Here is a 23,047-nt window from a genome sequence, read left to right on the forward strand (position 1 = left end):
GTATCAAGTTACCCACAAAGCCATGTTGTCTCTGGTGAAAGTTTCCAAAACTATCTGTCGTAAAATGTGTTCTGCAGAGTAGGGAGGTGGTGTTGCTGTTTAGCTCACCATCTGCGTGTGTCTTCAAAAAGTAAATCCATCGCTTTTTTTATTTCCTCATTTTTTGGGATCTTAAATAACATTACCGAGCTGTTCTGTAAAATTGAGGCATCCAGCAAAGATGCATTTTCAGGGTGCAGCCATCGTTAGCTTGCTAACTGCATGCTGGAGTGGTAAATGGGCCTTGTTATGGAAGCTAAGCACAGCCAACACACAATTGCGCAGCATAAACAAACGAAACAACATCAGTTTGAAGTGATGAAGTCAGGGAGGGAACTTGTGCTAGAAACTATATGCCCCAGCCCTGTGACGTCACAGTCTGTGTTTTATCCCCGCGCACAAAATCAGGAAAATTCAAACGGTGAAAAAGATGCTTAAGTTCTAGCTCAACAATTCAGCACTATATTGTTATAAGTCTTTGCATATTTTTTCAGAACTTATCTTCAAACATATTTAATGTATTTAGAAACAAAACACGGATATCTGCTTAGTGTCACTTTACGTTTTTATTTAAGTAACACTTGCATTATGTTATATTGTATCACTGTCTTGTAGCTGGCAGCATGGTGGATGACTGGTTAGCACATCTGCCTCACAGTTCTGAGGACCGGCGTTAGAATTTGCATGTTCTCCCCGTGCCTGCGTGGGTCTTCTCCGGGCACTCCGGTTTCCTCCCACATGCCAAAAACATGGATGTTGGGTAGATTGAAGACTCTAAATTGCCTGTAGGTGTAAATGTGAGTGTGAATGGTTGTTTGTTTATATGTGCTCTGCGATTGGCTTGCGACCAGTTCAAGGTTTAACCCGCCTCTCCCAGATAGCTGGGATAGGCTCCAAGATGCCCGCGACCCTAGTGAAGCTAAGCGGTACCTATAATGGATGGATAGATGTCTTGCAGCTTGATAATACACAGTCCCATGTTGCTATAAAGTACCGGTACACAATCCCAATACACTAAAGACATTCCTTGCATGGCCTGCATACTCATTGGACATGTCAACTTTTAGGCATCTTTAATACTTATATGGGCATACAGGCAAGTTCTGATACATACAAATGCTCACAGAATTTACACTGAGGAAGAATGAGCCAATTTAGCTGTCAAAAATCAATACCCTGATGAAGTGTAAGTGAACGAGGGAAATTTTGGTCATACCACATACTGAAAAGGTTTTCTCTTTGGAGCGTCGTAGCTTAGTTGCGGGCACCCATAGCTCAGTCTTGTAGCAGGATGGCCTGCTTCAGTCCTGTTATGAACCAATGGAAGGAAAAGTGTGACTGGTACCCTGTTGTTCTACGAGTATTTTGTTATTATCACATATCTGCACATGTAAAATCTGGAGTGTGAGGACAATACTGACAACACATTTTATCTTGTAATAATATTTTATTATGGCCCTCAATAGAGATGTTATTGCCCATTCATGCATTTTCTTCTGCTTCTCCGGGGTTGGGTCATAGGGGCATTAGCTTAAGGAGAGAAGCCCAGACTTTCCACTCCCCAGCCACTTCAGCCAGCTCTTCCAGGGGAGATCCTGTGGCATTCCCAGGCCAGCTGGGAAACATAGCCTTTTCAGCGTGTCCTGGGTTGCCGGGTCCCCTCCCGGTGAAACATGCCCAGAACACCTCACCAGGAAGGCGTCCAGGAGGCATCCTAACCAGATGCCTGAGCTCCCCTTGATGCAGAGGCTCTACTCTCATCCCCTCCCAGATGACCAAGCTTTACACCCTATCTCTGAGGAAACTGATCAGCACACAGCTCTGGAAACATATATCGACCGGCAAATCGAGACCTTCACCTTTTGGTTCAGCTACCTCTTTACCACGACAGACTGATACAGAGTACACATCACTGCAGATGCTACACTGTTCTGCCTGTCAAACTCCTGCTTCATTCTTCCCTCATTCGTGAACTATACCCCAAGATACTTGAGCTCCTCCACTTGGGGCAGGATCTCATCCTGGAGTGGGCACTCTTCTTTTTTCCGGCTGCGGACCAGGGTCTCAGATTTGGAGCTGTTGATTCTTATCCAAGCTTCTTCACCCTGGGCTGTGAATCGCTTCAACGAGAGAAGAAGATTGCAGCTTGATAAAGCTAACAGAACCAGAGCATCTACAAAAAGTATAGACGCAATACTGAGGCCACCAAACCGAACCACTCAATGCCTTGGCTGCACCTAGAAATTGTGCCCATAAAGGTTATGAACAGAATTGGTGATAAAGGGCAGCCTTGGAGGAATCCAACCCTCACTGGGAACGAATTAGATTTACTTTTGGTAATGTGAACCAAAATCTGACACCGGTCATACAGAGATCGAACAGTGTCAGGCCTGTCTTCAGAGCGGGGCCCCACTGACCCGCGTCTGGACAAGGGAAATCTCTCCATTTTTGGTCCTCTTCACGGGGGCTTCTGAGCCATACTTTGTCTGGTCCCTCACTAAGGACCCATTTGCCTTGGGTCTTCCCACCAGAGGCATAGAAATCCAGACAGTTTAGCTCCTAGGAAGACTAGGACACACAAACTCTTCCACCACAGGAAGGTGACAGTTCAGAGAGGAGAAATACTATTGCACGTCATATTTTATGAAACATGTTCGTGAGCGGATTTTGGGCACCCAAGATGCATGTGACACAAAAAAACTTGAACATTTTTGTCTCTTTAAATGTTCTACTGACCTAGAAGCCCACAAAAAGCTGGTCATGGTCTGCTTTTGCAATAAAGTGGTGTCAAGTATCTTTCTTGCGGCAAGCACGTCGGTGCTTCAGTGCTTTTCCTGGTATTCTCTGTCTACTTATTTGTTCAAATTCATCTTTCATCTTTTTTTATTTTTGTGAAACATTTTGTGGAATTTAGAATATATTTATGTAACCTTGTAATGATAAATGACCCAGAGATATATATAATGAACAAAGTTTATTGCATTAAATGCATTAATCACAAACCAGCCACATTATTACTTAAGCAATATACCTGAAATGATATCCAATACAAGAGCTGTATCAAACATTTTTCCTTCTCAACTATAATAATGCTCACTTTTTAATGCCACTGTCAAGTTGTTGTGGTTGTTTGCAGTGGTGTAGAATCAGAATCAGAATCATCTTTATTTGCCAAGTATGTCCAAAACACACAAGGAATTTGTCTCCGGTAGTTGGAGCCGCTCTAGTACAACAGACAGTCAATTTACAGAACACTTTGGAGACATAAAGACATTGACAAAAAACAATTATGCAAAAAGATGCAGAGTCCTCTAGCACTTAGAGCAGTTTGAATGACTAATATTGCAATAGTCCGGTGCAATGACCATTGTGCAAAGGGCGCTGAGACTTCAAGGAGTGTATGCGGTTTAAAGTGACGAGTAGTGCGATAATCTGGGACAATGGTTGTGCAAATGTTACAGATACTCCTCAATCAGTGTGCAAATGGAGCAGATGCTACTCTGGCATGAGTGGCCAGTATATGCAAATAGTGCAGCATGGCGAGACAACTACAGTGAGTGCACGAGTAATACATAATTGGCCCCACAGAAATGTGACAACGAACTCAAGTAAAAAAATTGCCAGCTTGTTGTAATGGAATTATAGGTTAGGTGTTTAAGAAGGCGGCACGGTGGCCGACTGGTTAGAGTGTCAGCCTCACAGTTCTGAGGTGCGGGGTTCAATCCCCGTCCCCGCCTGTGTGGAGTTTGCATGTTCTCCCCGTGCCTGCGTGGGTTTTCTCCGGGCACTCCGGTTTCCTCCCACATCCCAAAAAACATGCATGAATTGGAGACTCTAAATTGCCCGTAGGCATGACTGTGAGTGCGAATGGTTGTTTGTTCCTATGTGCCCTGCGATTGGCTGGCAACCAGTTCAGGGTGTACCCCGCCTCCTGCCCGATGACAGCTGGGATAGGCTCCAGCACCCCCGCGACCCTAGTGAGGAGAAGCGGCTCAGAAAATGGATGGATGGATGGGTGTTTAAGAAGTTGATCGCAAGAGGGAAGAAGCTGTTGGAATGTCTACTAGTTCTAGTTTGCATTGATCGGTAGTGCCTACCTGAGGGAAGGAGCTGGAAGAGCTGGTGACCGGGGTGCGGAGGGTCCGAGAGGATTTTGCACGCCCTTGTCTTAGTTCTGGCAGCGTCCAAGTCCTCAAGGGTGGGTAGGGGGGTACCGACAATCCTTTCAGCAGTTTTGATTGTCCGTTGCAGTTGGAGTTTGTCCTTTTTTGTAGCAGCACCAAACCAGACTGTGATGGAAGAACACAGGACTGATTTGATGACCGCTGTGTAGAACTGTCTCAGCAGCTCCGGTAGCAGGCCGTGCTTTCTCAGAAGCCGCAGGAAGTACATCCTCTGCTGGGCCTTTTTGAGGACGGAGTTGATGTTGGTCCCCCACTTCAGGTCCTGAGAGATTGTAATTCCCAGGAACTTGAAGGTCTCGACGGTTGACACAAGGCAGCTGGACAACGTGAGGGGCAGCTGTGGCGAAGGATGCCTCCTGAAGTCCACGATCATCTCTACAGTCTTGAGCGTGTTCAGCTCCAGGTTGTGTCGGCCGCACCACAGCTCCAGCCGCTCCGCTTCCTGTTGATATGCAGACTCGTCACCGTCCTTGATGAGGCCGATGACTATGACTATGTTGCATCACGCCTGTGTTCCTTTCATGTAACAAATTGAGGAAACCAAAATATTGTATTGTACAGCTCTCATTATGATGCCATGCAGTACTGCACCACTGCAATCTATAACCATGATAATAAACATGTGGTGAAAATCTTGAAACATATAATTTGCTTTTCTTTCTCTGACTCAGATAATTAAACTATTGTTTATTTAGCCACCTTGTTGAGTAATAACATGTTGAGTTGGAGTTATCCCAAAAAAACAACAAAAGAATAAAAGCATGTGGTGGTGAGGGGTTGTGCATAGCTTTCTGCTGGCATAATAAAACTTTACATTGCAGCTTATGACTCCTTTAGTTGGAAGATGTAAAACCTGCTCGACCATTTCAGAAGCAACCACCATTAAATAGATGCATACAAACTGCAAACTAATGATTAAATTGGCACATTTGGTTATAATTTGAGCTACAATTACATCCAGTCCTGAAGCAAATATTCCAGACTGTTTTTTTTCTTCTTAAAACCTTTTTAGTGACAATTATAAGACCGAGCTGAACCCACTCAGGAGACCCAAAGTGAAGTCATGTGAGAGACTGGATTTTGTCCTTCACTGAAAAGCATTTTGGGGGGAGACCCTAAGAGTATACCAGGATGGTGTATGACCAAATTCCACCTTGATTTCATTTATTCCACAGAAACTTAAAAACTCCACTGAGGTTATATGATTCAAAAAGTACATATTATATCGAGACAATTGTCATGTATAAACATAGTGGTGGCTAATAATAACCAGTAAACAAGTGGCTAATAACAACAACCAATAAACAACATACCATATGTCACTTTGTAAGCACAGTATATAATTGTATACTAACTAAACTTTACATGGTCCTTCTAACTGTTACTTAAACTGTAACCAGGCCTTTGTGAGAGATTTATTTAAAATTTGAGCTAATGCTAATATGCTAATCATTGCTATGCAGACAAGCAGAGTACAAAAAGGCAAGGCTCAATCGGGAATTTACAATTAGTCCTGTGATCAAGTACTATTTTAAATGAACGTTTGCTGGCATTCACTCCTCATGAATAGTCAAGGATATTCGGGTTCGATATTCGGCTTCAGGGAGAAATTTCACCATGCACATGTTCAACTGATCAATGTTTCTGTCCTTTTTGGACAGCTTGCTGTTCTCTCCAGTGCTTGAAGCACCGCCTCTGGCTGTCAGGAGGGATGAAATCGAAGAAGTTATTAATGTTACTACTGCTACTGCTACTACTGGATGACCAATGTTGGGAAAGTTCATTTTATTCGCTAACTAGTTCAAAGTTCAATACACCGTTCAAAAAATGAATTAGTTCAGTTCATAGTTCATAATTCAAATTTTTGAACTACGTTCAGCATTCCAAAAATTAACTACTTCATAGTTCGTTTTTGTTTTTTATCAATATGTTGCTAACGGGCTATTACCCTCAAAACACTTCCATTTCATTTTTCAATTGTTGCCACTTATTCAGTACACACTATTAGACCTCTGCAGCTTTCACCCTACAATCTCAAACACATGAGGAAAAACGTGCTGCTTGAATGTTCTTTTTTAAAATGAATTAAAATAAAAACACACAACAAAGTCGACAAGAATGATGGTGAAAGGACATTGATAACTTTGTATTCCTTGCAGCTCTAGCTGACTATTTTAACATCCATCCATCCATTTTCTGTACTGCTTTTCCTCACTAGGGTCGCGGGCGTGCTGGAGCCTGTCCCAGCTCTCTTTGGGCAAGAAGCGGGGTACACCATTAACTGGTCGCCAGCCAATCACAGGGCACATATAGACAAACAAATATTCACATTCACATTCACACCTACAGGCAATTTAGCGTCTTCAATCAACCTACCACGCATGTTTTGGGGATGTGGGAGGAAACCGGACTACCCGGAGAAAACCCACAGAGGTACAGGGAGAACATGCAGACTCCACACAGGCGAGGCCAGGATTTGAACACCGGTCCTCAGAACTCTGAGGCAGTGCCGCCTACTATTTTAACAAAATATTGTATCTAATCATATATTACAAAACAAAATAAAGTCCATATCATGACAGTTTGATCATACAGAGTTTTAACTAAAGCATTCTGATACAAATAATAATTTTCCTATAGGCCTAATCAATTTTTACAATTATGGACTGTATTACGAGTTACTGATGGTATAGTGGTACATTCGCCTGACTTTGGTGCCGGCAGCATGGGTTAATTTCCCACTCAGTGACGGTTTGAATGTGAGTGTGAATGGTTGTTGCTGTCTATATGTGCTCTGCGACTGACTGTTCAGGTAGTACGGCTTTCGCCCGAAGTCAGCTGGGATAGGCTCCAGTGCCCCGCGACCCTGAACGGGATAAGCGGAATTGAGAATGAATGAATGAATGGACTGTATTACAACAGAACCAACAAAGAACACATTCACTCCCTGAACGCACCTCACATTCTCACACAGCTGCGAGGTGCCTGCCATGAATCGCAGCCATGTCCGCACTGAATCATTTGCCAAATGCAGCGTTTCTCCTCCGACATATGAAGGCTCGTACAGTTTATAGTATACTGTGTTAGGATGGATTTTTCCTGGAAGTTCCTCACAAAACTTGGCACTCTTGAATGAAAATGAACTTTCATTCTAAAACCGTTCTTTGACGCCAGAATGAGCGCGTTCTCAGTTACGTTCATCAGGCAGAAATGAATTAAGTTCAGTTCAAGTTCACACAAAATATGAACTAGGTCATGAACATTCGCGAGAAGACTAAAGCACTAGGCTTCTGCTGTCACACACTTACAGTATATAGGCTAAGAGGCAGTACCGGTCGGTCACATATGACTTTGTTGTTATTAAAATCTCAACATGCAGATGGAAAAAATGTGTATTAATCCAGGGGTGTCAAACAAATTTTTGTCCCAGGCCACGTTGTAGTTACTGGTTCACTTAGAGGGCCATTATAACTGTGAAACCATGTAAATGTTAAATCACCTCATAATATTATTCCATGCACAGAACAAATTGATGGATACCTAGTTTTGAAATCAGAAGTCAAGGATAGTAGTTTGTTCAACTATTGTTCAAGTCACTTTAAAAATGGGTTTGCTAACAGAAAATGCTGGAAATATCTCAATGATATTATTTAGAGTTAATTTTGGTACAGATGTGATCAAGAATTATTGAGGTTCACACACATGATTTGCTTTCACGGGCCCCATAAAATGACTTGGCGGGCCAGATTTGGCCCCGGACCTTGAGTTTGACAGTAGTGCATTAATCGACCGATATGTCCACTTCAATGCCATCCTGTGTCTTTTCAGGTCTCTTAAAAGAGCTATGGTGTCTTAATAATCCATATTTCACTAACAAGTTGATTTTATGTGTTTTTTGATCAAGGAAATGAAATAATTTCCAATAAGATCAATCCCTTTTGGAGCAATTGGTAAAGAAGTAGTTGCCTTTGGAACACCCCTTTTTCATTGCCAAAACGGAGATGCCCCTCATGTGTTGGTGTGACATCAGTGGCACAAGTGGAGACCAAATTCATTGCAAATTCGTGTGCATAAAAGAATGTACTATACTATAAAGTAGCAGTATTTTGTCATATTTTTGACATAATGTCAGTCAGGCGGAATCCCCCCAACTCCCCCCAAAAAACGACTGGAGCTGTTGCATTGTTGGTGTGGAAAAATAATGTACTATACTATAAAGTGGCAGTATTAACTCATATTTAATATTTCTAATTTAATATGCTGAAACATTGCCAATTTATTAGGGTGTCATCAATTAAAATGGCAAAAACATAGTGGCGGGTGCCGTCCTCATCACAAACCACATCAACCCAAGAAATAATATATCTGTACCATTGCACTTGTGCTCCCACAAGAACACAACAGTTATAGTACCCCAAAACTATTGTAGCGGACATGCACACCGCAACTTTGAGGCGTCACAGAGACTCACGACCACCTGAGAACCCCCACTCCTCCATGCTGCCCTGCTGTGAGATGCCGACTCGGACAGGGCCTGGTGTACGTCAAATGGACCTGAACCTAATTAGCAGCTTCCCCTCAAATCTTGATTCCTGTCTTCAAAAGAGCCCTTCCTGGACCAAATGGTTGGGGAAGACTATGTGGTTAATATCCACTGATGTGCGTGAGGCTCCACCCACTGGCGTTGAGAGGAACTGCAAGCGTCAGAACTTGTGGACGTGCCTTTGATGTTTGTTAACAGAAGATAAAATGTCCGTTTTTATATCTTGCAAACTCTGTAGAAATATTCCAAATGTATGCCTTGGTGTCTGTGTGCCCATTCTCACTTTGACAGGTCCTCTGCATGATTTTGACAGCTGTTCATGATTTGAAACAGTACGAAATGTTGTATTGAACAATAAACAACCCATCTGCCACGACCAAAGTTTAAACAATGATTCTATGCGTAAGAGTACAAAGTTGGGAGTGTTTGAGATTAATATTATTTTTAAACCAGCTCGGCAGCTGGGTGACCTCTGGGCACCCCCCTCTCCTTTTGTTCCCTTTTTGTCCTCGGGCGCCTCCGGGTGCCACCACGTGCGCAAACGCCCGCCGCAACCGAGCCGTTTTCGATCGAAGAAGTCGACCATGCGGCTCCGATCGGTTTCCCTAGCCACAATCGGTCGGCGGGGCCTCAACGAGCAACTGCCAGCATCCCGGACAGATCTCGCAAGCCTCTGAGGGTCAGAGCTCGGCCCGCCGCCAGGTCAACCGGCAGGGAAGTTATGAGCACATCCCAAACGGGACAACAACTTTCCGTTCCTACTTCTTTTTATTTTTGTGCATCTGGTTTTTCTTCAACCAAACCTGCTTCAAAGACCAGCTGATCTGTGTTCGTGAGTCGACACTGCAATCCTTACTATGACGTACAACATCAGTGCGTAATAATTGTGAGGAAATTACTAGCTTCATATGAAATCCCAACTTTGCCTTCTCTTGCTCTGACTCAACGCATTAAACGGTCACATGCTCATTTATTTTAGCCCAGCGACCACACACAATGTCCTCTTTCCCATTTTCGTATGTCTTATTTTCTTTCTTTCGTTTACCCTTAGTGTTATTTGCTTGTTGTAGTTTGTAGTTGTATGTTTCATTAAATATACCATAAAATTCCACTCGTGGTCATATTTTGTGTGTTCTGAATTTGAGGAAACCTCTGTAACCTAGGACTCAAAATGTCATAGAGTGTAGCAACCTACAGATCATGAGACTGATTTTAAAAGGTTTGTGTTCATTTCACCTAGAAGTTAAAATTGAAAATTTTGACGTGGTGCCCTTTTCGAGACATTAGTTTGATTTTAACAATCAAATCAAATTTTACGATAAACCGGAAGTAACGCAAACGTCGCTCCCGGCTTATTACTTTATTCTAAATTAATTACAATTCTTATTTCATACAAAATCGCTACATATTGGTGCCCCGAGTGAGGAGATTTCAAGTTTTGAATTCAGAAGACACAAAAATACAATATATTTTCAGTAAAATCGACACATCGCCCACCATCTTGTGTGTGGCATGTCTAAACGTAATCTGTGTTGAGCAGCATTCCGTACCGTAGACACAGCGTTGTAGTGCTTGCAAATGTGAGAGAGAAACTGAGATTAGCCTCTCAGTAAAACTAGAGTGTTGTTTCTTTTGTGTGGGGGGGAAACGCGTGGCATCTGCGGCGGCCGCCATTTTGTCTGTCTGCTTTGTGTATTGCAACCACGAGGTTTGCCATGTGGTTGTTCGTGTAACACTTAGAAACTTCCGTAGTCCGCCATCTTTGCCGTCCACGTGACGTCATGTGGCTCTTCTTCGGTTGGTCTGTGTGCTCGACTGCCACCTCATAGACGTTTGCGTCATGATGAAACCTCTGACCTCCCCCCACTTGAAGTTAGCCGTTAGCCACCTATCTGCTAGCACGCTACTGACGATCGCCTACAAAGACGCCCCGACCAATCGATGATTGTTACTTTGGGACAATAAACCTGTTCGTGTCTGGCGCACCACATTATAATTTTCTGCTGTTTTGCGAGTGCGTTTTCGACTAGTTTTAACCACGTTGCATGCCGCGAGCCACAGCACTGTCCCGCAGCCTAGCGTTCCTCATAACCTAGCAACCACTAGCCTGCTAACTAGCCGCTAAGCTACTGCATACGCCGAACACCGCATTTGCTTTTATTAATTTAAAGCAAAATACTTATAAACATTTTTTTAAAAGTAAAAAAAAAAGAAAATACAATTAAAACAGTGGACAGTGCAATAAATATAATTTAAAAGTGGAACTGCTCTAAAAAGCATGAGAAAAATGAGTTTTTAACCTGGACTTAAAAACATTCACACTTGGGTCTGACGTCACTTCTGTTGGCAATTTATTCCCTTTGTGTGCAGCATAATCGCTAAATGCTGCTTCTCCAGAGTGCGAGTATTGTTGAAGTTCTTACTGATGATTTCAGAAAAGTGTTGCTGCCTAGCCCTGACTAACTCTTGGTTAAAATTACAAAGACTTGGTCTGTAGAGGTCTTAGTCAATTTGGAGTTTAGTTTTTCTCCCCTTATAGTATGTTCTGCTTTCCTACACTTTGATTTAGAGGTCTTTACCATCATTGTGCTCCTCCATGGTGTTCTAGGTTGCTTCAAGATTATCTTAGTTTTATTAGGAGCAACAGCATACATGACATTTGAGATTTTCCAGGTGAAATTATCCAAAAGTTCATCAACTCTCTCAGTATTCACAGCTTGTGGCACAGCTATGGTCTCCATAAACTTAGTGGCGGTACTCTCATTTATGTACCTTTTCTTAATAGACATAGAGGTTGTCTGAACCTTTGAGAGCATCTGTAATTCAAAGAATAATGGTCAGAAACAGCCATATCCTTAATGTCAACTGATAGAATTTCAACATCCTTAGAGATGACCAGGTCTAAGATGTGACCTTGAGTGTAGGTTGGGCTCTTAATATGTTGAGAGAGATCAAATGTGTCCAGTATAGCAGAGAGTTTTTTTAGATTTTTTTTCCCACTTTATTGTCAACATAAATGTTGAAGTCTCCCGTTATGACAAAATAGTTGTAGTCAGTACAAATAACTGACAGCAGTTCTGAAAAATCCTCCATACATTTTCCATTATATCTTGGAGGTCTATAAATTATTAAAACAATAACCTTTGGGTCACCTTTAACTAAAAAACAGAGATATTCAAAAGCATACATGTAAATCAGTCGCCTTTCAGCGAAATTCGCCGTTTTGAACTCAAAATAGGCCATTTTCTTGAATAGTATAGATCCGATGAGTTTTTCCTGGAAGGAGGGGGGTCGCCTTTGCCATCGCTGACGTCATCAACTATTTCGTACTCCTTGAACGCTGGCAGCTAGATCCATTACATACATTCACCATCCACACGCAGATTTAATTTCTGTATATTACTCCGTGGCGGACTCATATGCGAGTGCATTGGCCTGAAGTTCCGCCTGTGTGCTTGGGACCTGCTTTGCGTAAATCACAGGAGTTGATGAGACCAGAAAAAAACTTCCACCTCCCTTTTAGATGTTGTCCAGTATCTTTTGGCTTTGCTCCCAGCAAATTCTAGGGAGAACTGCTGGATGATCCATTACCGTTTCCACAGTCCACATCCGTCTTTGTTGAGCTAAGTAGACATTTTGAGACATCGGTAGAGTGGTTTCATTCCCCGACTGTCTTTTTACAGTACGTCCACATACACTTCAAGATGGTGGATTTTCGTTTCCAGGACCGCCATCTTCTGTAACAGTTTGTGATCGTCTTCAGTGGAAAAGGGAGGTATCTTGTTGCTGGTCTCATTGCTAAGAGCAGGCTTGTGCTAATTAGCAGGCCACGCTCACGTAATCTTAAGGGGGTATCAAAGTATATTGGAATATGGCAACAACTGACTGTATTTACAAACAAAAGTACAGTCCCACAAGTTTAAAAATATCCAGGAAGCGCTTCTTCTAATTTCTTTGGAAGAAGAAAAATAAGCTTATCAGCAAAGAAAAAAAATGTAAACAGAGGCAAAGCAAGCAGAGCGAGCAGAAAAGCGTCTGCACTGCCTTAGTATCCCTAGTAACGTGGTACTACGTTCAAGGGAAAACCTTTGGGGTAACGTGTGGCGTAACCACAGAGCACCAAAATGTACTGGTGGCCTCCACTGCTTTGCACCACTGGGCCAATAATGTCCATGGCTATACACCTAAATGGGGTGGAGATCACAGGCAGAGGTTGGAGGTAGGGGCGGTCTGACTGGCGGATATGGCAAGTTTTCTGGCATGTGGGACAGGTTTTACAGATGCTTTGGAAAATTATATTTATATCAAGATCTGCCTGATCTTATGCTGGCCTCATATCAATCAAGTGAAATTTTAACATCTGAGTCAATGGGGGGGAATTGCATGCATTCCCTCACTTCAAGAGGGAATAAGTGTCTGCAATTTTACAAAACCTAAAAAAATAATGTTAAAAATAATTAAAAACATTATTTTTTTAAAGCAGCTGCTTAATTTCAATTTTAGGGGTGGAGGTGATTGCATTGCCATGGTTAAACATAAAACAAATACGACTACACAGAGTTGTCCATATGTCATTTTTGGGGGTACAGTGTTTACTGTATCATTGCTTGCGTCAGATTGTTCATGAATATGTCCGACAGAAAATTATGTATCATTGACATCATTGGAGAGTCTTTCTGTTGCCTAGTTTGCTGCTCTCAAGAAAGGACACACAGAAGTTCATGTTTACTTCTTATTTTATGCTGTGTTTTTGCAGGTTATTAGTTGGGGCGCCATATGAAATGAACGGTGCCTACCAGACAGGAGATGTATATAAATGTTCACTAACCAAACGAACCAATGGAAACGGTTGCACCAAGCTTAACCTAGGTAAAGTAACACAATATCACTAAGATACAACACAGTGCAGATAACTTGCATGTTCTCCTGCATGTGACTCATTAAACAAGGTGGCATGTGTGAGACAGACATGGGTACCATTCCTCATTTTATAGTTTTATGGGTCTTTACAGTTCCATGTGTTTTGTACCACTAATGTCACCACATGGCATGCCAAGTCACACAAAAGTCATGCGTTGGGCCTGTTAATTATACATATGCAGTTTTGTCAAGTAACTCTGTCGTTAGTCTGGATGTGCCCATCAAAGACACCACAAGTGTAAAAAGTACTCTGTATGTTTTTTTTAAAATTATTTCTGAGATCATCTCTTGTTTTCCATCAAGGAAGGATATCGCTGACCAATGTATCTGAGCGGAAAGACAAAATGAGGTTGGGAATGACACTTACAACCAATCCTAAAGACAACAGTTTTGTGGTGAGACCATCTTAATACACGGTGAACTGATCTTCGGATTTATGATATGGAAAAAAGATGAATTGCCCTAATCAGAGAGCTTTTCCTTGCAAAAATTCCCAATTTACTGAGGTTTTTGATGTGTTTGTATGTATTATGCATGTATTATCTATGTTTCTGCCTCAGGTGATATAGAGTCCAGGTCAACACAGCCCTGCTCTTGGACACACAACATGAATAATACGTATATTAAGAAATAGATGATTGTTCTCTAAATATACTTTTGCAGATATTTTTCTTGAGACAGTTCAGTCAGAATAAATCAATAAAAGGCCAGCAGTTGAGTTTGCTTTTATTGGCGAATGTCCAAAATGTGCTCTATTTTGCTTAAAATTGTAGTTTCATCATCATCATCATCATCATCAAACCATTTGAGGTCTGAGGGTTGACTGTATAATTGGAAAGACACCTCTTGATTTCAGATTCAGACAACTGTATTTACATTCATTCATTCATTTATTCATTTTCTGTACAGCTTGTCAGAATTCAGGTTGCGAGTTGGACCCAGATGCAGAGAGGACAGGGAGGGTAGGTTGTGAACAAATGTTTATTATAGATTGGAAACAAACAGAAAGGGCTCCGAGAACTAGATCCGGGATTGGCAGGGTTCCAAGGAGGACCAGTCTGGCAGGGTATGAGTCCTGGTTGTCGGTGGGCCACAAGAGGTGAGCGCTGGTTTGCGGGGAGCAAAGGCAGACGGCAGACTGGGGACAAAGAGCAAGAATGGGTTAAAGATAAAATTACGAGGTCTTCGGGAAGCAAAAGGTTTCACAAGGCGGCTAGGCTACAAACTCGACATAGAGCGTTGATAGTCAGGCGACGCGTTGGAGTCCCACAGTGTCATAAGAGTACTCAGGCGTAATCAGGATGACATGATGCAGCTGCTAGACTCCAACACGTCAAACCTGCAAAGCACTCATGACACAGACACACAACACACGCACACACACAAACACGCACACAAGGGCTGGACTCAGGGTGCTGAAACAGCAGCCCTCACACAGCTTATCGTCACACGGGTCACGGGTGTGCTAGAATCTATCCCAGCTATCTTTGGGCAAGAGGCGGGGTACACCCTTAACCGGTCGCCAGCCAATCACTGTACTTACAATCATGGGAAATGTATTTGTACACGCTACCGCATAATATTTTGAGGGAAAACTAATACACAAACCTAATACAAAAGATAAATTAGAAAATCAAACTAATATCAACATACAGTAAATGTGCTCTTGATTAAAGTAGGACCATAATGTATACTCCGATACAACATGACTGATATTATATACTTGATATCATTCTTTCATGTTTCAGGCCTGTGGCCCACTTTGGTCTTATGAGTGTGGCAGCTCTTACTACAGCACTGGTATATGTTCCAGAGTCAATGCTAGCTTCAAGTTCTCCAGAACAATTGCACCTGCCTTCCAGAGTAAGTTTCAAAGTGCCCTGACTCAAAGAGGACATTTATTTGTATGGTTTTAATACCATTTTAATTGGCAGCACTGAACTGCCATTTTTATAATTTGTCGTCTCTAAATTGTAATTTTTTTATTTTATTTTATTTATTTATTTATTTATTATAGGATGTGAGACCTATATGGACATAGTGATCGTTCTGGATGGCTCAAACTCCATCTACCCTTGGTATGAAGTGCAGGCTTTTCTCATCAACATTCTTCAGAAGTTCTATATTGGACCAGGTCAAATTCAGGTGTTTCCTTTTTTATTTCCAGAACATGTTGTTTAACTGGAGCTGTACTAACTGTAGTTTTTTTTACGGTGTCTCTTTGGTCAGGTTGGGGTTGTTCAGTATGGTGAGAAAGTTGTGCATGAGTTCAAACTCAATGACTTCAAATCTGTTGAGGAAGTGGTAAAGAGAGCACGCAGTATTGACCAGCGGGGCGGTGAGGAGACCAACACAGCTCTTGGCATCAACATTGCACGGTGCCTGCCGCCATTCTGTATATCTACACGTAGCTTATTTGTTCATCTTTTTAGAATGTCATTTGGTGAAAATGCAGTTCATTTTGTTGTCACAGATCCGAAGCTTTCAAACAAGGAGGTCGACGTGGGGCGAAGAAAGTGATGATAGTGATAACTGACGGAGAGTCACATGATAGTGCTGACCTCCAGCCGGCCATAGAGGAGAGTGAGAAGGATGGCATCACCCGTTATGCCATTGCTGTGAGTCTGCCAGACTTATTATTATTATTATTCACCTGGAGTTGGGCTCCTATTTTATGAGGTTTCTTTTTATAGTGGCTACTGAGTTTCAAGTGCAGCTTTCAAGCATTAATGGCACGTTAACAGTAATGACCTCATCGGTTCATATAGGACTCTCATGTTAACTGTGGAGCCAAAAACAATCAACCCCAAACTCTGCTGAGTGGAAGTGCAATTAAAGGTGTAAATGATGTTGTCCAGACCCCCATAATACTGTGGTTTGTACTTCTACTGCTTCTTGCTAATCACATACTATATTACATCCACGCTATCTTTGAGCTAATGATAAAAAACAAACTTTGTGAGCGCAAAATCATTATAAGATAAGTCTCTGAGACTTTCTCAAGGTTAATTAAATGGTGATATGCCTAATAGCATCGCATATTACATGAATAGAAGAGTAATTCTTTATGCACCTTGCTGAAAATTGCTTGTGTCTTCACAGGTTCTTGGCTACTACAACCGGAGAGGAATTAACCCTGAGGCATTCCTCAATGAGATCAAATACATTGCCAGTGACCCAGATGACAAACACTTTTTTAATGTGACAGATGAGTCAGCACTGAAGGACATCGTGGATGCACTTGGCGAACGCATCTTCAGTTTAGAAGGTTTGCTTGATAATCCGTGTTTTACTCAAACATCTTAATTTTTGTCTTTGAGAATTAAAAAAATGTGTGGAAGTAGTGGGGGTTGTTCAATATAATTACACTGTCATAGTCAGGCCAGTGGATGTTTTGCTGCTATGCCTCTAAAACAACAAATGAGCGGTTTCTCCTATTTTGGTAGGGTCAAATAACACATTATTGTCAGTCTCAATTGACATTTAGCCAGAGTATGTATTTTACACATTATATACTAAAGATCAGATATTCAAAATGCAACTCCAGTGTCATTGCTCTCCATGACTATGGTGTAGAAAATTAACTCTCTGTGCTTCTAAGGCCTTGAAGACTTATTTGTTTACACAGGAACCAGTAAAAATGGAACAGCGTTTGGCCTCCAGATGTCTCAAGCTGGATTCTCTGCTCACAATGTTGAGGTGAGTCGCACTTATCCTACCACATTGTCTCATACCATCTGACATCGTATGGAGAAATACACAGTCTCAATTTTTACTACACAGCAACGCCTCCTCATAAGCCACCATTTATCACTTTTCACTCCCCCTCAGAGGTGCCAGAGGGACCCAAAGGTCTAGGTGATCTTGATTTAGGGGCCCCTGGCAGAAAATACAGATTTTGTTCCCCACTTCAGCCATATAGGAATGGGAAATAAAACACTGCTTCTCTTATTACCTGGAGTTGAGACACATTTAGTGAGTTTTTCTGTAGTATGGGTTGTTATTCATTTTTGCTTTGCAATCTCTATCTGGGTGACACAGCAGAAGGGGGCGAGGGAGGCTTTTTTTTTTTTTTTTTTCGTCCTGTTCGGCTGTTAGGTCAAGCAGAAAGGAGGATCTGTATCCCTTTTATCCCGGAACAGTTTTACTGTGTCACAGTGGACTTTTTAAGCTGCCACTGTGGTTTCTTAGTTTTTTAATTGATATTTATTGAGAATCAAAGTCAAAGAATGTTTCTTGAGGGGAGTGAGAAAAGAAGGCAACAAAAGACAAAGCACTAACTGTAATCAAGATGAGGAAAGTAAATCATTATATACTACTTAGAACAATGACACATTAAATATGAGTGTTTTATGGGGCAGTAGCGCTACACCCTGTGAGGGAAGGAGGCATATCTCACATCTCGGACACGATACCAACTGTATGAATGTTAACTCAATGGCTTAATGTTTTGTCTTTTAGGTTTGTCAAGAGACAAATCCATTTATCTCACTTAAACTGCAAATAGCAACGAATTTGCAGATGGGTGACAGAAATGGTTGGAAATTCTGTCCACAAGGCCAGATTCCATAGATGCTCTACAGCAGTCAACCTGAGAGTTGAAAGTAGGATAACATATTGGAAGGAATGTTGGGTTTTAAAAAAGGAAGAATGTCCTGAAGGCCCAGATGGTTTTTGGAGACTGCAAGCTGCTTATGTCAGATAGTACCCAGACATTTTATACATCAGCATTTATAGTTTATCCAGCTGTTTAGCACGCTTAACCTTAGAGAAAAAAACATTGTTCGCTTATATGCAAAATATATTCCATAAACATCAGCTCTTCACAGGATTATTAAGGTTGAAGAAAATGGTAAGATTGGTAAGGTGGGGTCTTCACATACCCTATCGTGGAAAAATCTAAACCAAAATTAATCAAAATTAATTTCAACACTAGAAGTCAAGAAAGACGAAAAAAACCTCTGAAGACGGTAATATATAATTGGAATCTGAATATTAGAGATATAGAACACGAATCCCGAACAAAGCTCAGGCATATTTGGTCCAATCAAAATCAGACGAATTGATACAAAATGAAATGGTTTTCGCTGGATTACTACAGTTCTCTTTCCACACTAGACACAACTTATACCTATTAAGGGTAGAGAGTGCAGTAAATTTCTCTGTAAAGTTGTTGCAGTCTGTTTTGACAATGATCTGAAATGTCTACCACCTCTAGGATGGAACTTTGGTTGGAGCTGTTGGGGCTTATGATTGGAACGGGGCAGTGTTAAAAGAAACACGGCAAGGGAAGGTAGTCCCTCCAAAAGCTTCCTACACGCAAGAGTTTCCAGAGGAGCTCAAAAACCATGGGGCCTACTTGGGTGAGTATCCCTCCAAATTTATGAATTAACATATCCAGCAGTTTATTAATTTTTTAAAAAGTATATACTGAAAGGATCTCTGCCATTGACATAAATTAATTTAACTTGATGTATTCAGTCATATGTTTGTCTTTGTAGTTACTCCAAGTTAAGTCGGACAGCTTTTGTTTGTCTATATCATCTACATATATACGAGGGTAATTTACTATGAATTTCCACAACAATCTTAATTTTCAACAATAAAATCATGTTTGTTTCAAAATTCTGTAGAGGCCAATTCAGTTTGAGTTTTTACAGATAGACTAAACGAAGTGCTCCTTTTTTGGAGGTATTCAGGGTTGTCTTCGTTACAGACCCCAGTGCCCCACCGCTCAGTCTTTTCCATCCCCTCCAGCACCATCTATCTCCTCCACCACAAAAGCTGTGTTTTTACCATCAGTGGTTTGTTTGACTAAGCTTATCCAGCAGGCTGCCAGCTAAAGCAGTTTGAGTCGTAATATGAGGTGGAAGTAAAATTCTAGACAAGGGGTATTATGGAGATGGAAAAGTACATATTGATCAAGTGGAATTTTCAGTGGGAATATACAAAAAATACTGGGAAAAGCAGAGTATGTGTTGAGTTACAGCTCTGCACATTGCAGTATTGAGGTTCCAATGAACTCCGTAATAATTTCACTCTGAAAGAAAATATACTGTATTTACTGTATGTAATTGTGTAAAATGTATGTAATGTAATGTAAGTGTGGAAGGTATTGAACTTTCAAATGTTGTCTTGTAATAGATTTATTTTTCCTGATTAGGTTATACAGTGACATCAGTGGTATCAGCCAAAAATGGCCGTCTACTTGTTGCCGGAGCGCCACGCTTTAACCATACTGGCAAAGTGATCATTTTCACTTTGAAGAGCCCTGGCAACCTCACCATCCTCTATTCCCTTAAAGGCCAGCAGGTACTAACGTAAAGGTGTTTTTACACATAATTGTGTAATATGAATAAACCTAAATGTTCTACTCTACCCAGGATACTACAGAAATTGCTTCAAAGGTTATACTCTGGTTAATGTTGCTCTCACTTTGGTACATGTCTGCAATCTGTCTTATTTGTGGAGTAAGTCAAGCAAAAGTAAAATTGAGTTGAAAGATTTTTTTGTGTGTGTGAATTAATTTAAAAATAAATAAATCTCCAAATCACATTTTTTATTAACCTGAATACAAAGATGTGTATTGCAACTCTGTCAATGGATGTGATTAAAGTCAGAGAATCTCACCCAGTGTAAGAGTGTCAAGAGATCAAGTTATCAAGGAAGTTACGATTCAAATTATGTTTCTGAAAGCCAAAAAGCTACTATATGTTAATTTGTATAGTCATCAGAGTGTGTAAAACAACTGAAGATTGAATGACAATTTTTTTTCAACATGCTGTATTCCTATTGGATAATATCATATCAGCGCAATTTCCATCCATCCTCTATGAGCCTGTTCTAGTCACGGAGTGTATAAGGTATATTCCAGCTGAGATTGGATCAGATCTAACCAGATCAGATAAGATAACAAGACTGCCAGACTGATATTTAGAAAATATGAGGGTGTTTAATGTCTAAAACGCTTAATATTGTTCAACTTCATGTTAATTGTGCAGTTGATTTGTGGAAAGGTAATTACAACAGTAAATTCAAAACAATGTCAGTCTCAGTGACTTTTTAAAGAGGAAGCCCTTCTTGACCACTACTGTACACTCACCCCTTGAAACTGGCCTGTAGCTGTGAGCTTGAAGCTTTCCTATAGCAGTTTACATTTTCGCTCGGTAGCCACAGTTCATCACAAACAGCAGATATTTTTGGATGGAACCTTTTTAATTCCTCATCTATTCTGAAATATTTATTTTTATTATTTTTTTTATTGGCAGATGTTTCTAATATACAATCAGATTGATGGTGTTCCATGAATTGACTGATCCAGAAAATCTTCCACAGTCGGAACATTAACAAATATGTCAGAACAGTTAAATTGACAAAACACAAACCCACATTTACTTGGAATATTGAGAACATAGAGCCAATTTAGATAATCAGAAAATAAGTAGACAAAAGTAAATAGGCAGACTATTAGTTTGAAATATAAATATACATCAGAAAAAGATTGATACCGAATACATATACAAATATTACGTTCAAACGTATTATACTTTCAGATTGGTTCCTATTACGGCAGTGAGATTGCACCGTTGGATATTGATGGAGATGGTGTAACTGATAACCTTTTGGTGGCAGCACCTATGTTCTTCAGTGGTGGCATGGAGAAGGGAAAAGTTTACATCTACAGAGTGACAGAGCTGGTAGGTGAAACTCTTCAGCCTTACAGAAATACAAAGGCAGTCCACATACTGTATTGGCATTAATATAGTCCGGGCCGAGTAAATCGTTTTAGTAAAGTTAGTCAACACCTGTTCAAACTCCATACATCCACAGTAATTACACAATACACCTCAGCAAAGGTGCCCAGTAACACACAAAGAAACAGATTGTTGCATTCCAGCTCTGCAGTTAACTGCAGGCAGACGTTTTCTCCATGACTTTGACCAGATCAAATGCGGGGATCAAAAAGGAAAAACTTTACTATGCCAGTGTAGCGACTTCAATTGATGTGTAGAATGAACTCAACAGGAAAGCATTCTGTTCCTTCTAAAGCTGTTCCTGACTAATCATGGCAGGCGTGAACTTTCTGTAATTGAAGGACATTTCCTGGGGTTCCAGGTCTGTCTTGCTCATTAGAAAAATATATGGAAAGGGGCACTTTATGGTATGGACTAACCACATGTAACAGAACGGACTGCACACAAACAGAGGAATCTAAATGTATGCCCATTTGCTAGCCAATAACGCTTTAGTTGTGTGGTAAGAGATAATGCCTAAACAATGGCCAGTCACCTGTTTAGTTATGTTGTTTCACATGTTGGAAGCATTACAGTATTAAATGTTTTTCGTCATTCACATGCATATAAACTAAATGATGAATGACGTGACTTTTACCCAGTGTCCATGTGAGGTTGAAGTCATTCATCAGGAGGAATTGGCAGCCATTCCAAAACTTAAATTAATTTAAATCTGGGACCTGGTCAAAAATAACATTTTATCCAGTGTCTAAACACTTGTATTATTTACATTTTAAAATGACTTTTAACATCCTGGATTAAATTATATTCTGAGGTGGTTGAGACACTCAACCACCTCAGAACATACCTTTCACACTCACTCTGCATCCTCATCAGGTAGCTGAGAAGGAAAACCTGCCCTCCTAAATCAACTACGTTCACAGTTATCCAACTGAAAAAAATGGTCATCTCATGTTTCGTCTGCTCTAAATTTTATTATGAACTGAAAAGCCAAGTAGAGCAATGATATGCATGACTACTTGTAGTTGCATTTTTTTCCTTTCAGTCAGAATGCTTTTTTTGAAACATTTTCCAGTCAGTTAATTACTTCCATAAACTTGGATATTTTCCATCTGACCTCGGACTGTTTTTTATTCCACCATGGATTTAACCTTTGTTAAATCAGCAAATTTTATCTATATTTTTCAAAACTCAATTTTTGACTGTTTAACTCTTCAGCTTCCCCCTTCCCATCATGTTACGGTCACCAAAGAGCCAAGACTAAATAACTGGCTTCTGCCAATGGTTAAAGTTGTTTACACATCTTGTTCCGGATACGAGCAAGCAGTGAAGGAGAACCTTGGCAGATATTGTCTTTTTAGGCATTTCGTCATTTAAAGTCCCTTGGTGCCTACAAGTAATTCACCATCCTCGTTATGATCAGTAGCTGTAATTCATCAACAGCAACTCAACAATTCGAGTCAACAATGACATGTAAACCACAGACGCTGACACAAGTGGTTTTCAAAGTGCAATGTGACTTTTTCCATGTGTCTAATTTCCTGTTGTTCTGTTTTGATGTTTTATGAGATGTGGACAGAAATGTGCTGATAGACAAAAAGTATATG

At 40.8% G+C, this 23,047-nt stretch overlaps 1 protein-coding gene across 5 annotated transcripts in view; it reads left to right on the forward strand.

The window, feature by feature from the left end:
* The window catches only part of itga11a (integrin, alpha 11a), a 75,918-nt gene that overhangs the window by 11,225 nt on the left and 41,646 nt on the right, over positions 1-23,047 (forward strand). For 2 of the 5 annotated variants that reach the window (XM_061760573.1, XM_061760562.1), the window contains exons 3-13: positions 13,523-13,635; positions 13,990-14,081; positions 15,435-15,549; positions 15,704-15,831; positions 15,916-16,064; positions 16,160-16,304; positions 16,789-16,954; positions 17,315-17,385; positions 18,905-19,049; positions 19,850-19,998; positions 21,240-21,383. In XM_061760573.1, coding sequence (XP_061616557.1) covers positions 13,523-13,635; positions 13,990-14,081; positions 15,435-15,549; positions 15,704-15,831; positions 15,916-16,064; positions 16,160-16,304; positions 16,789-16,954; positions 17,315-17,385; positions 18,905-19,049; positions 19,850-19,998; positions 21,240-21,383 — 1,417 coding nt within the window. Of the gene's footprint in view, positions 1-13,522; positions 13,636-13,989; positions 14,082-14,595; positions 14,786-15,434; positions 15,550-15,703; positions 15,832-15,915; positions 16,065-16,159; positions 16,305-16,788; positions 16,955-17,314; positions 17,386-18,904; positions 19,050-19,849; positions 19,999-21,239; positions 21,384-23,047 lie in introns of those variants that run through there. The other 3 variants (XM_061760592.1, XM_061760603.1, XM_061760583.1) reach the window with 3 other exon arrangements.

Source organism: Phyllopteryx taeniolatus, chromosome 2, assembly GCF_024500385.1.
Source record: "Phyllopteryx taeniolatus isolate TA_2022b chromosome 2, UOR_Ptae_1.2, whole genome shotgun sequence".
NCBI lineage: Eukaryota > Metazoa > Chordata > Actinopteri > Syngnathiformes > Syngnathidae > Phyllopteryx > Phyllopteryx taeniolatus.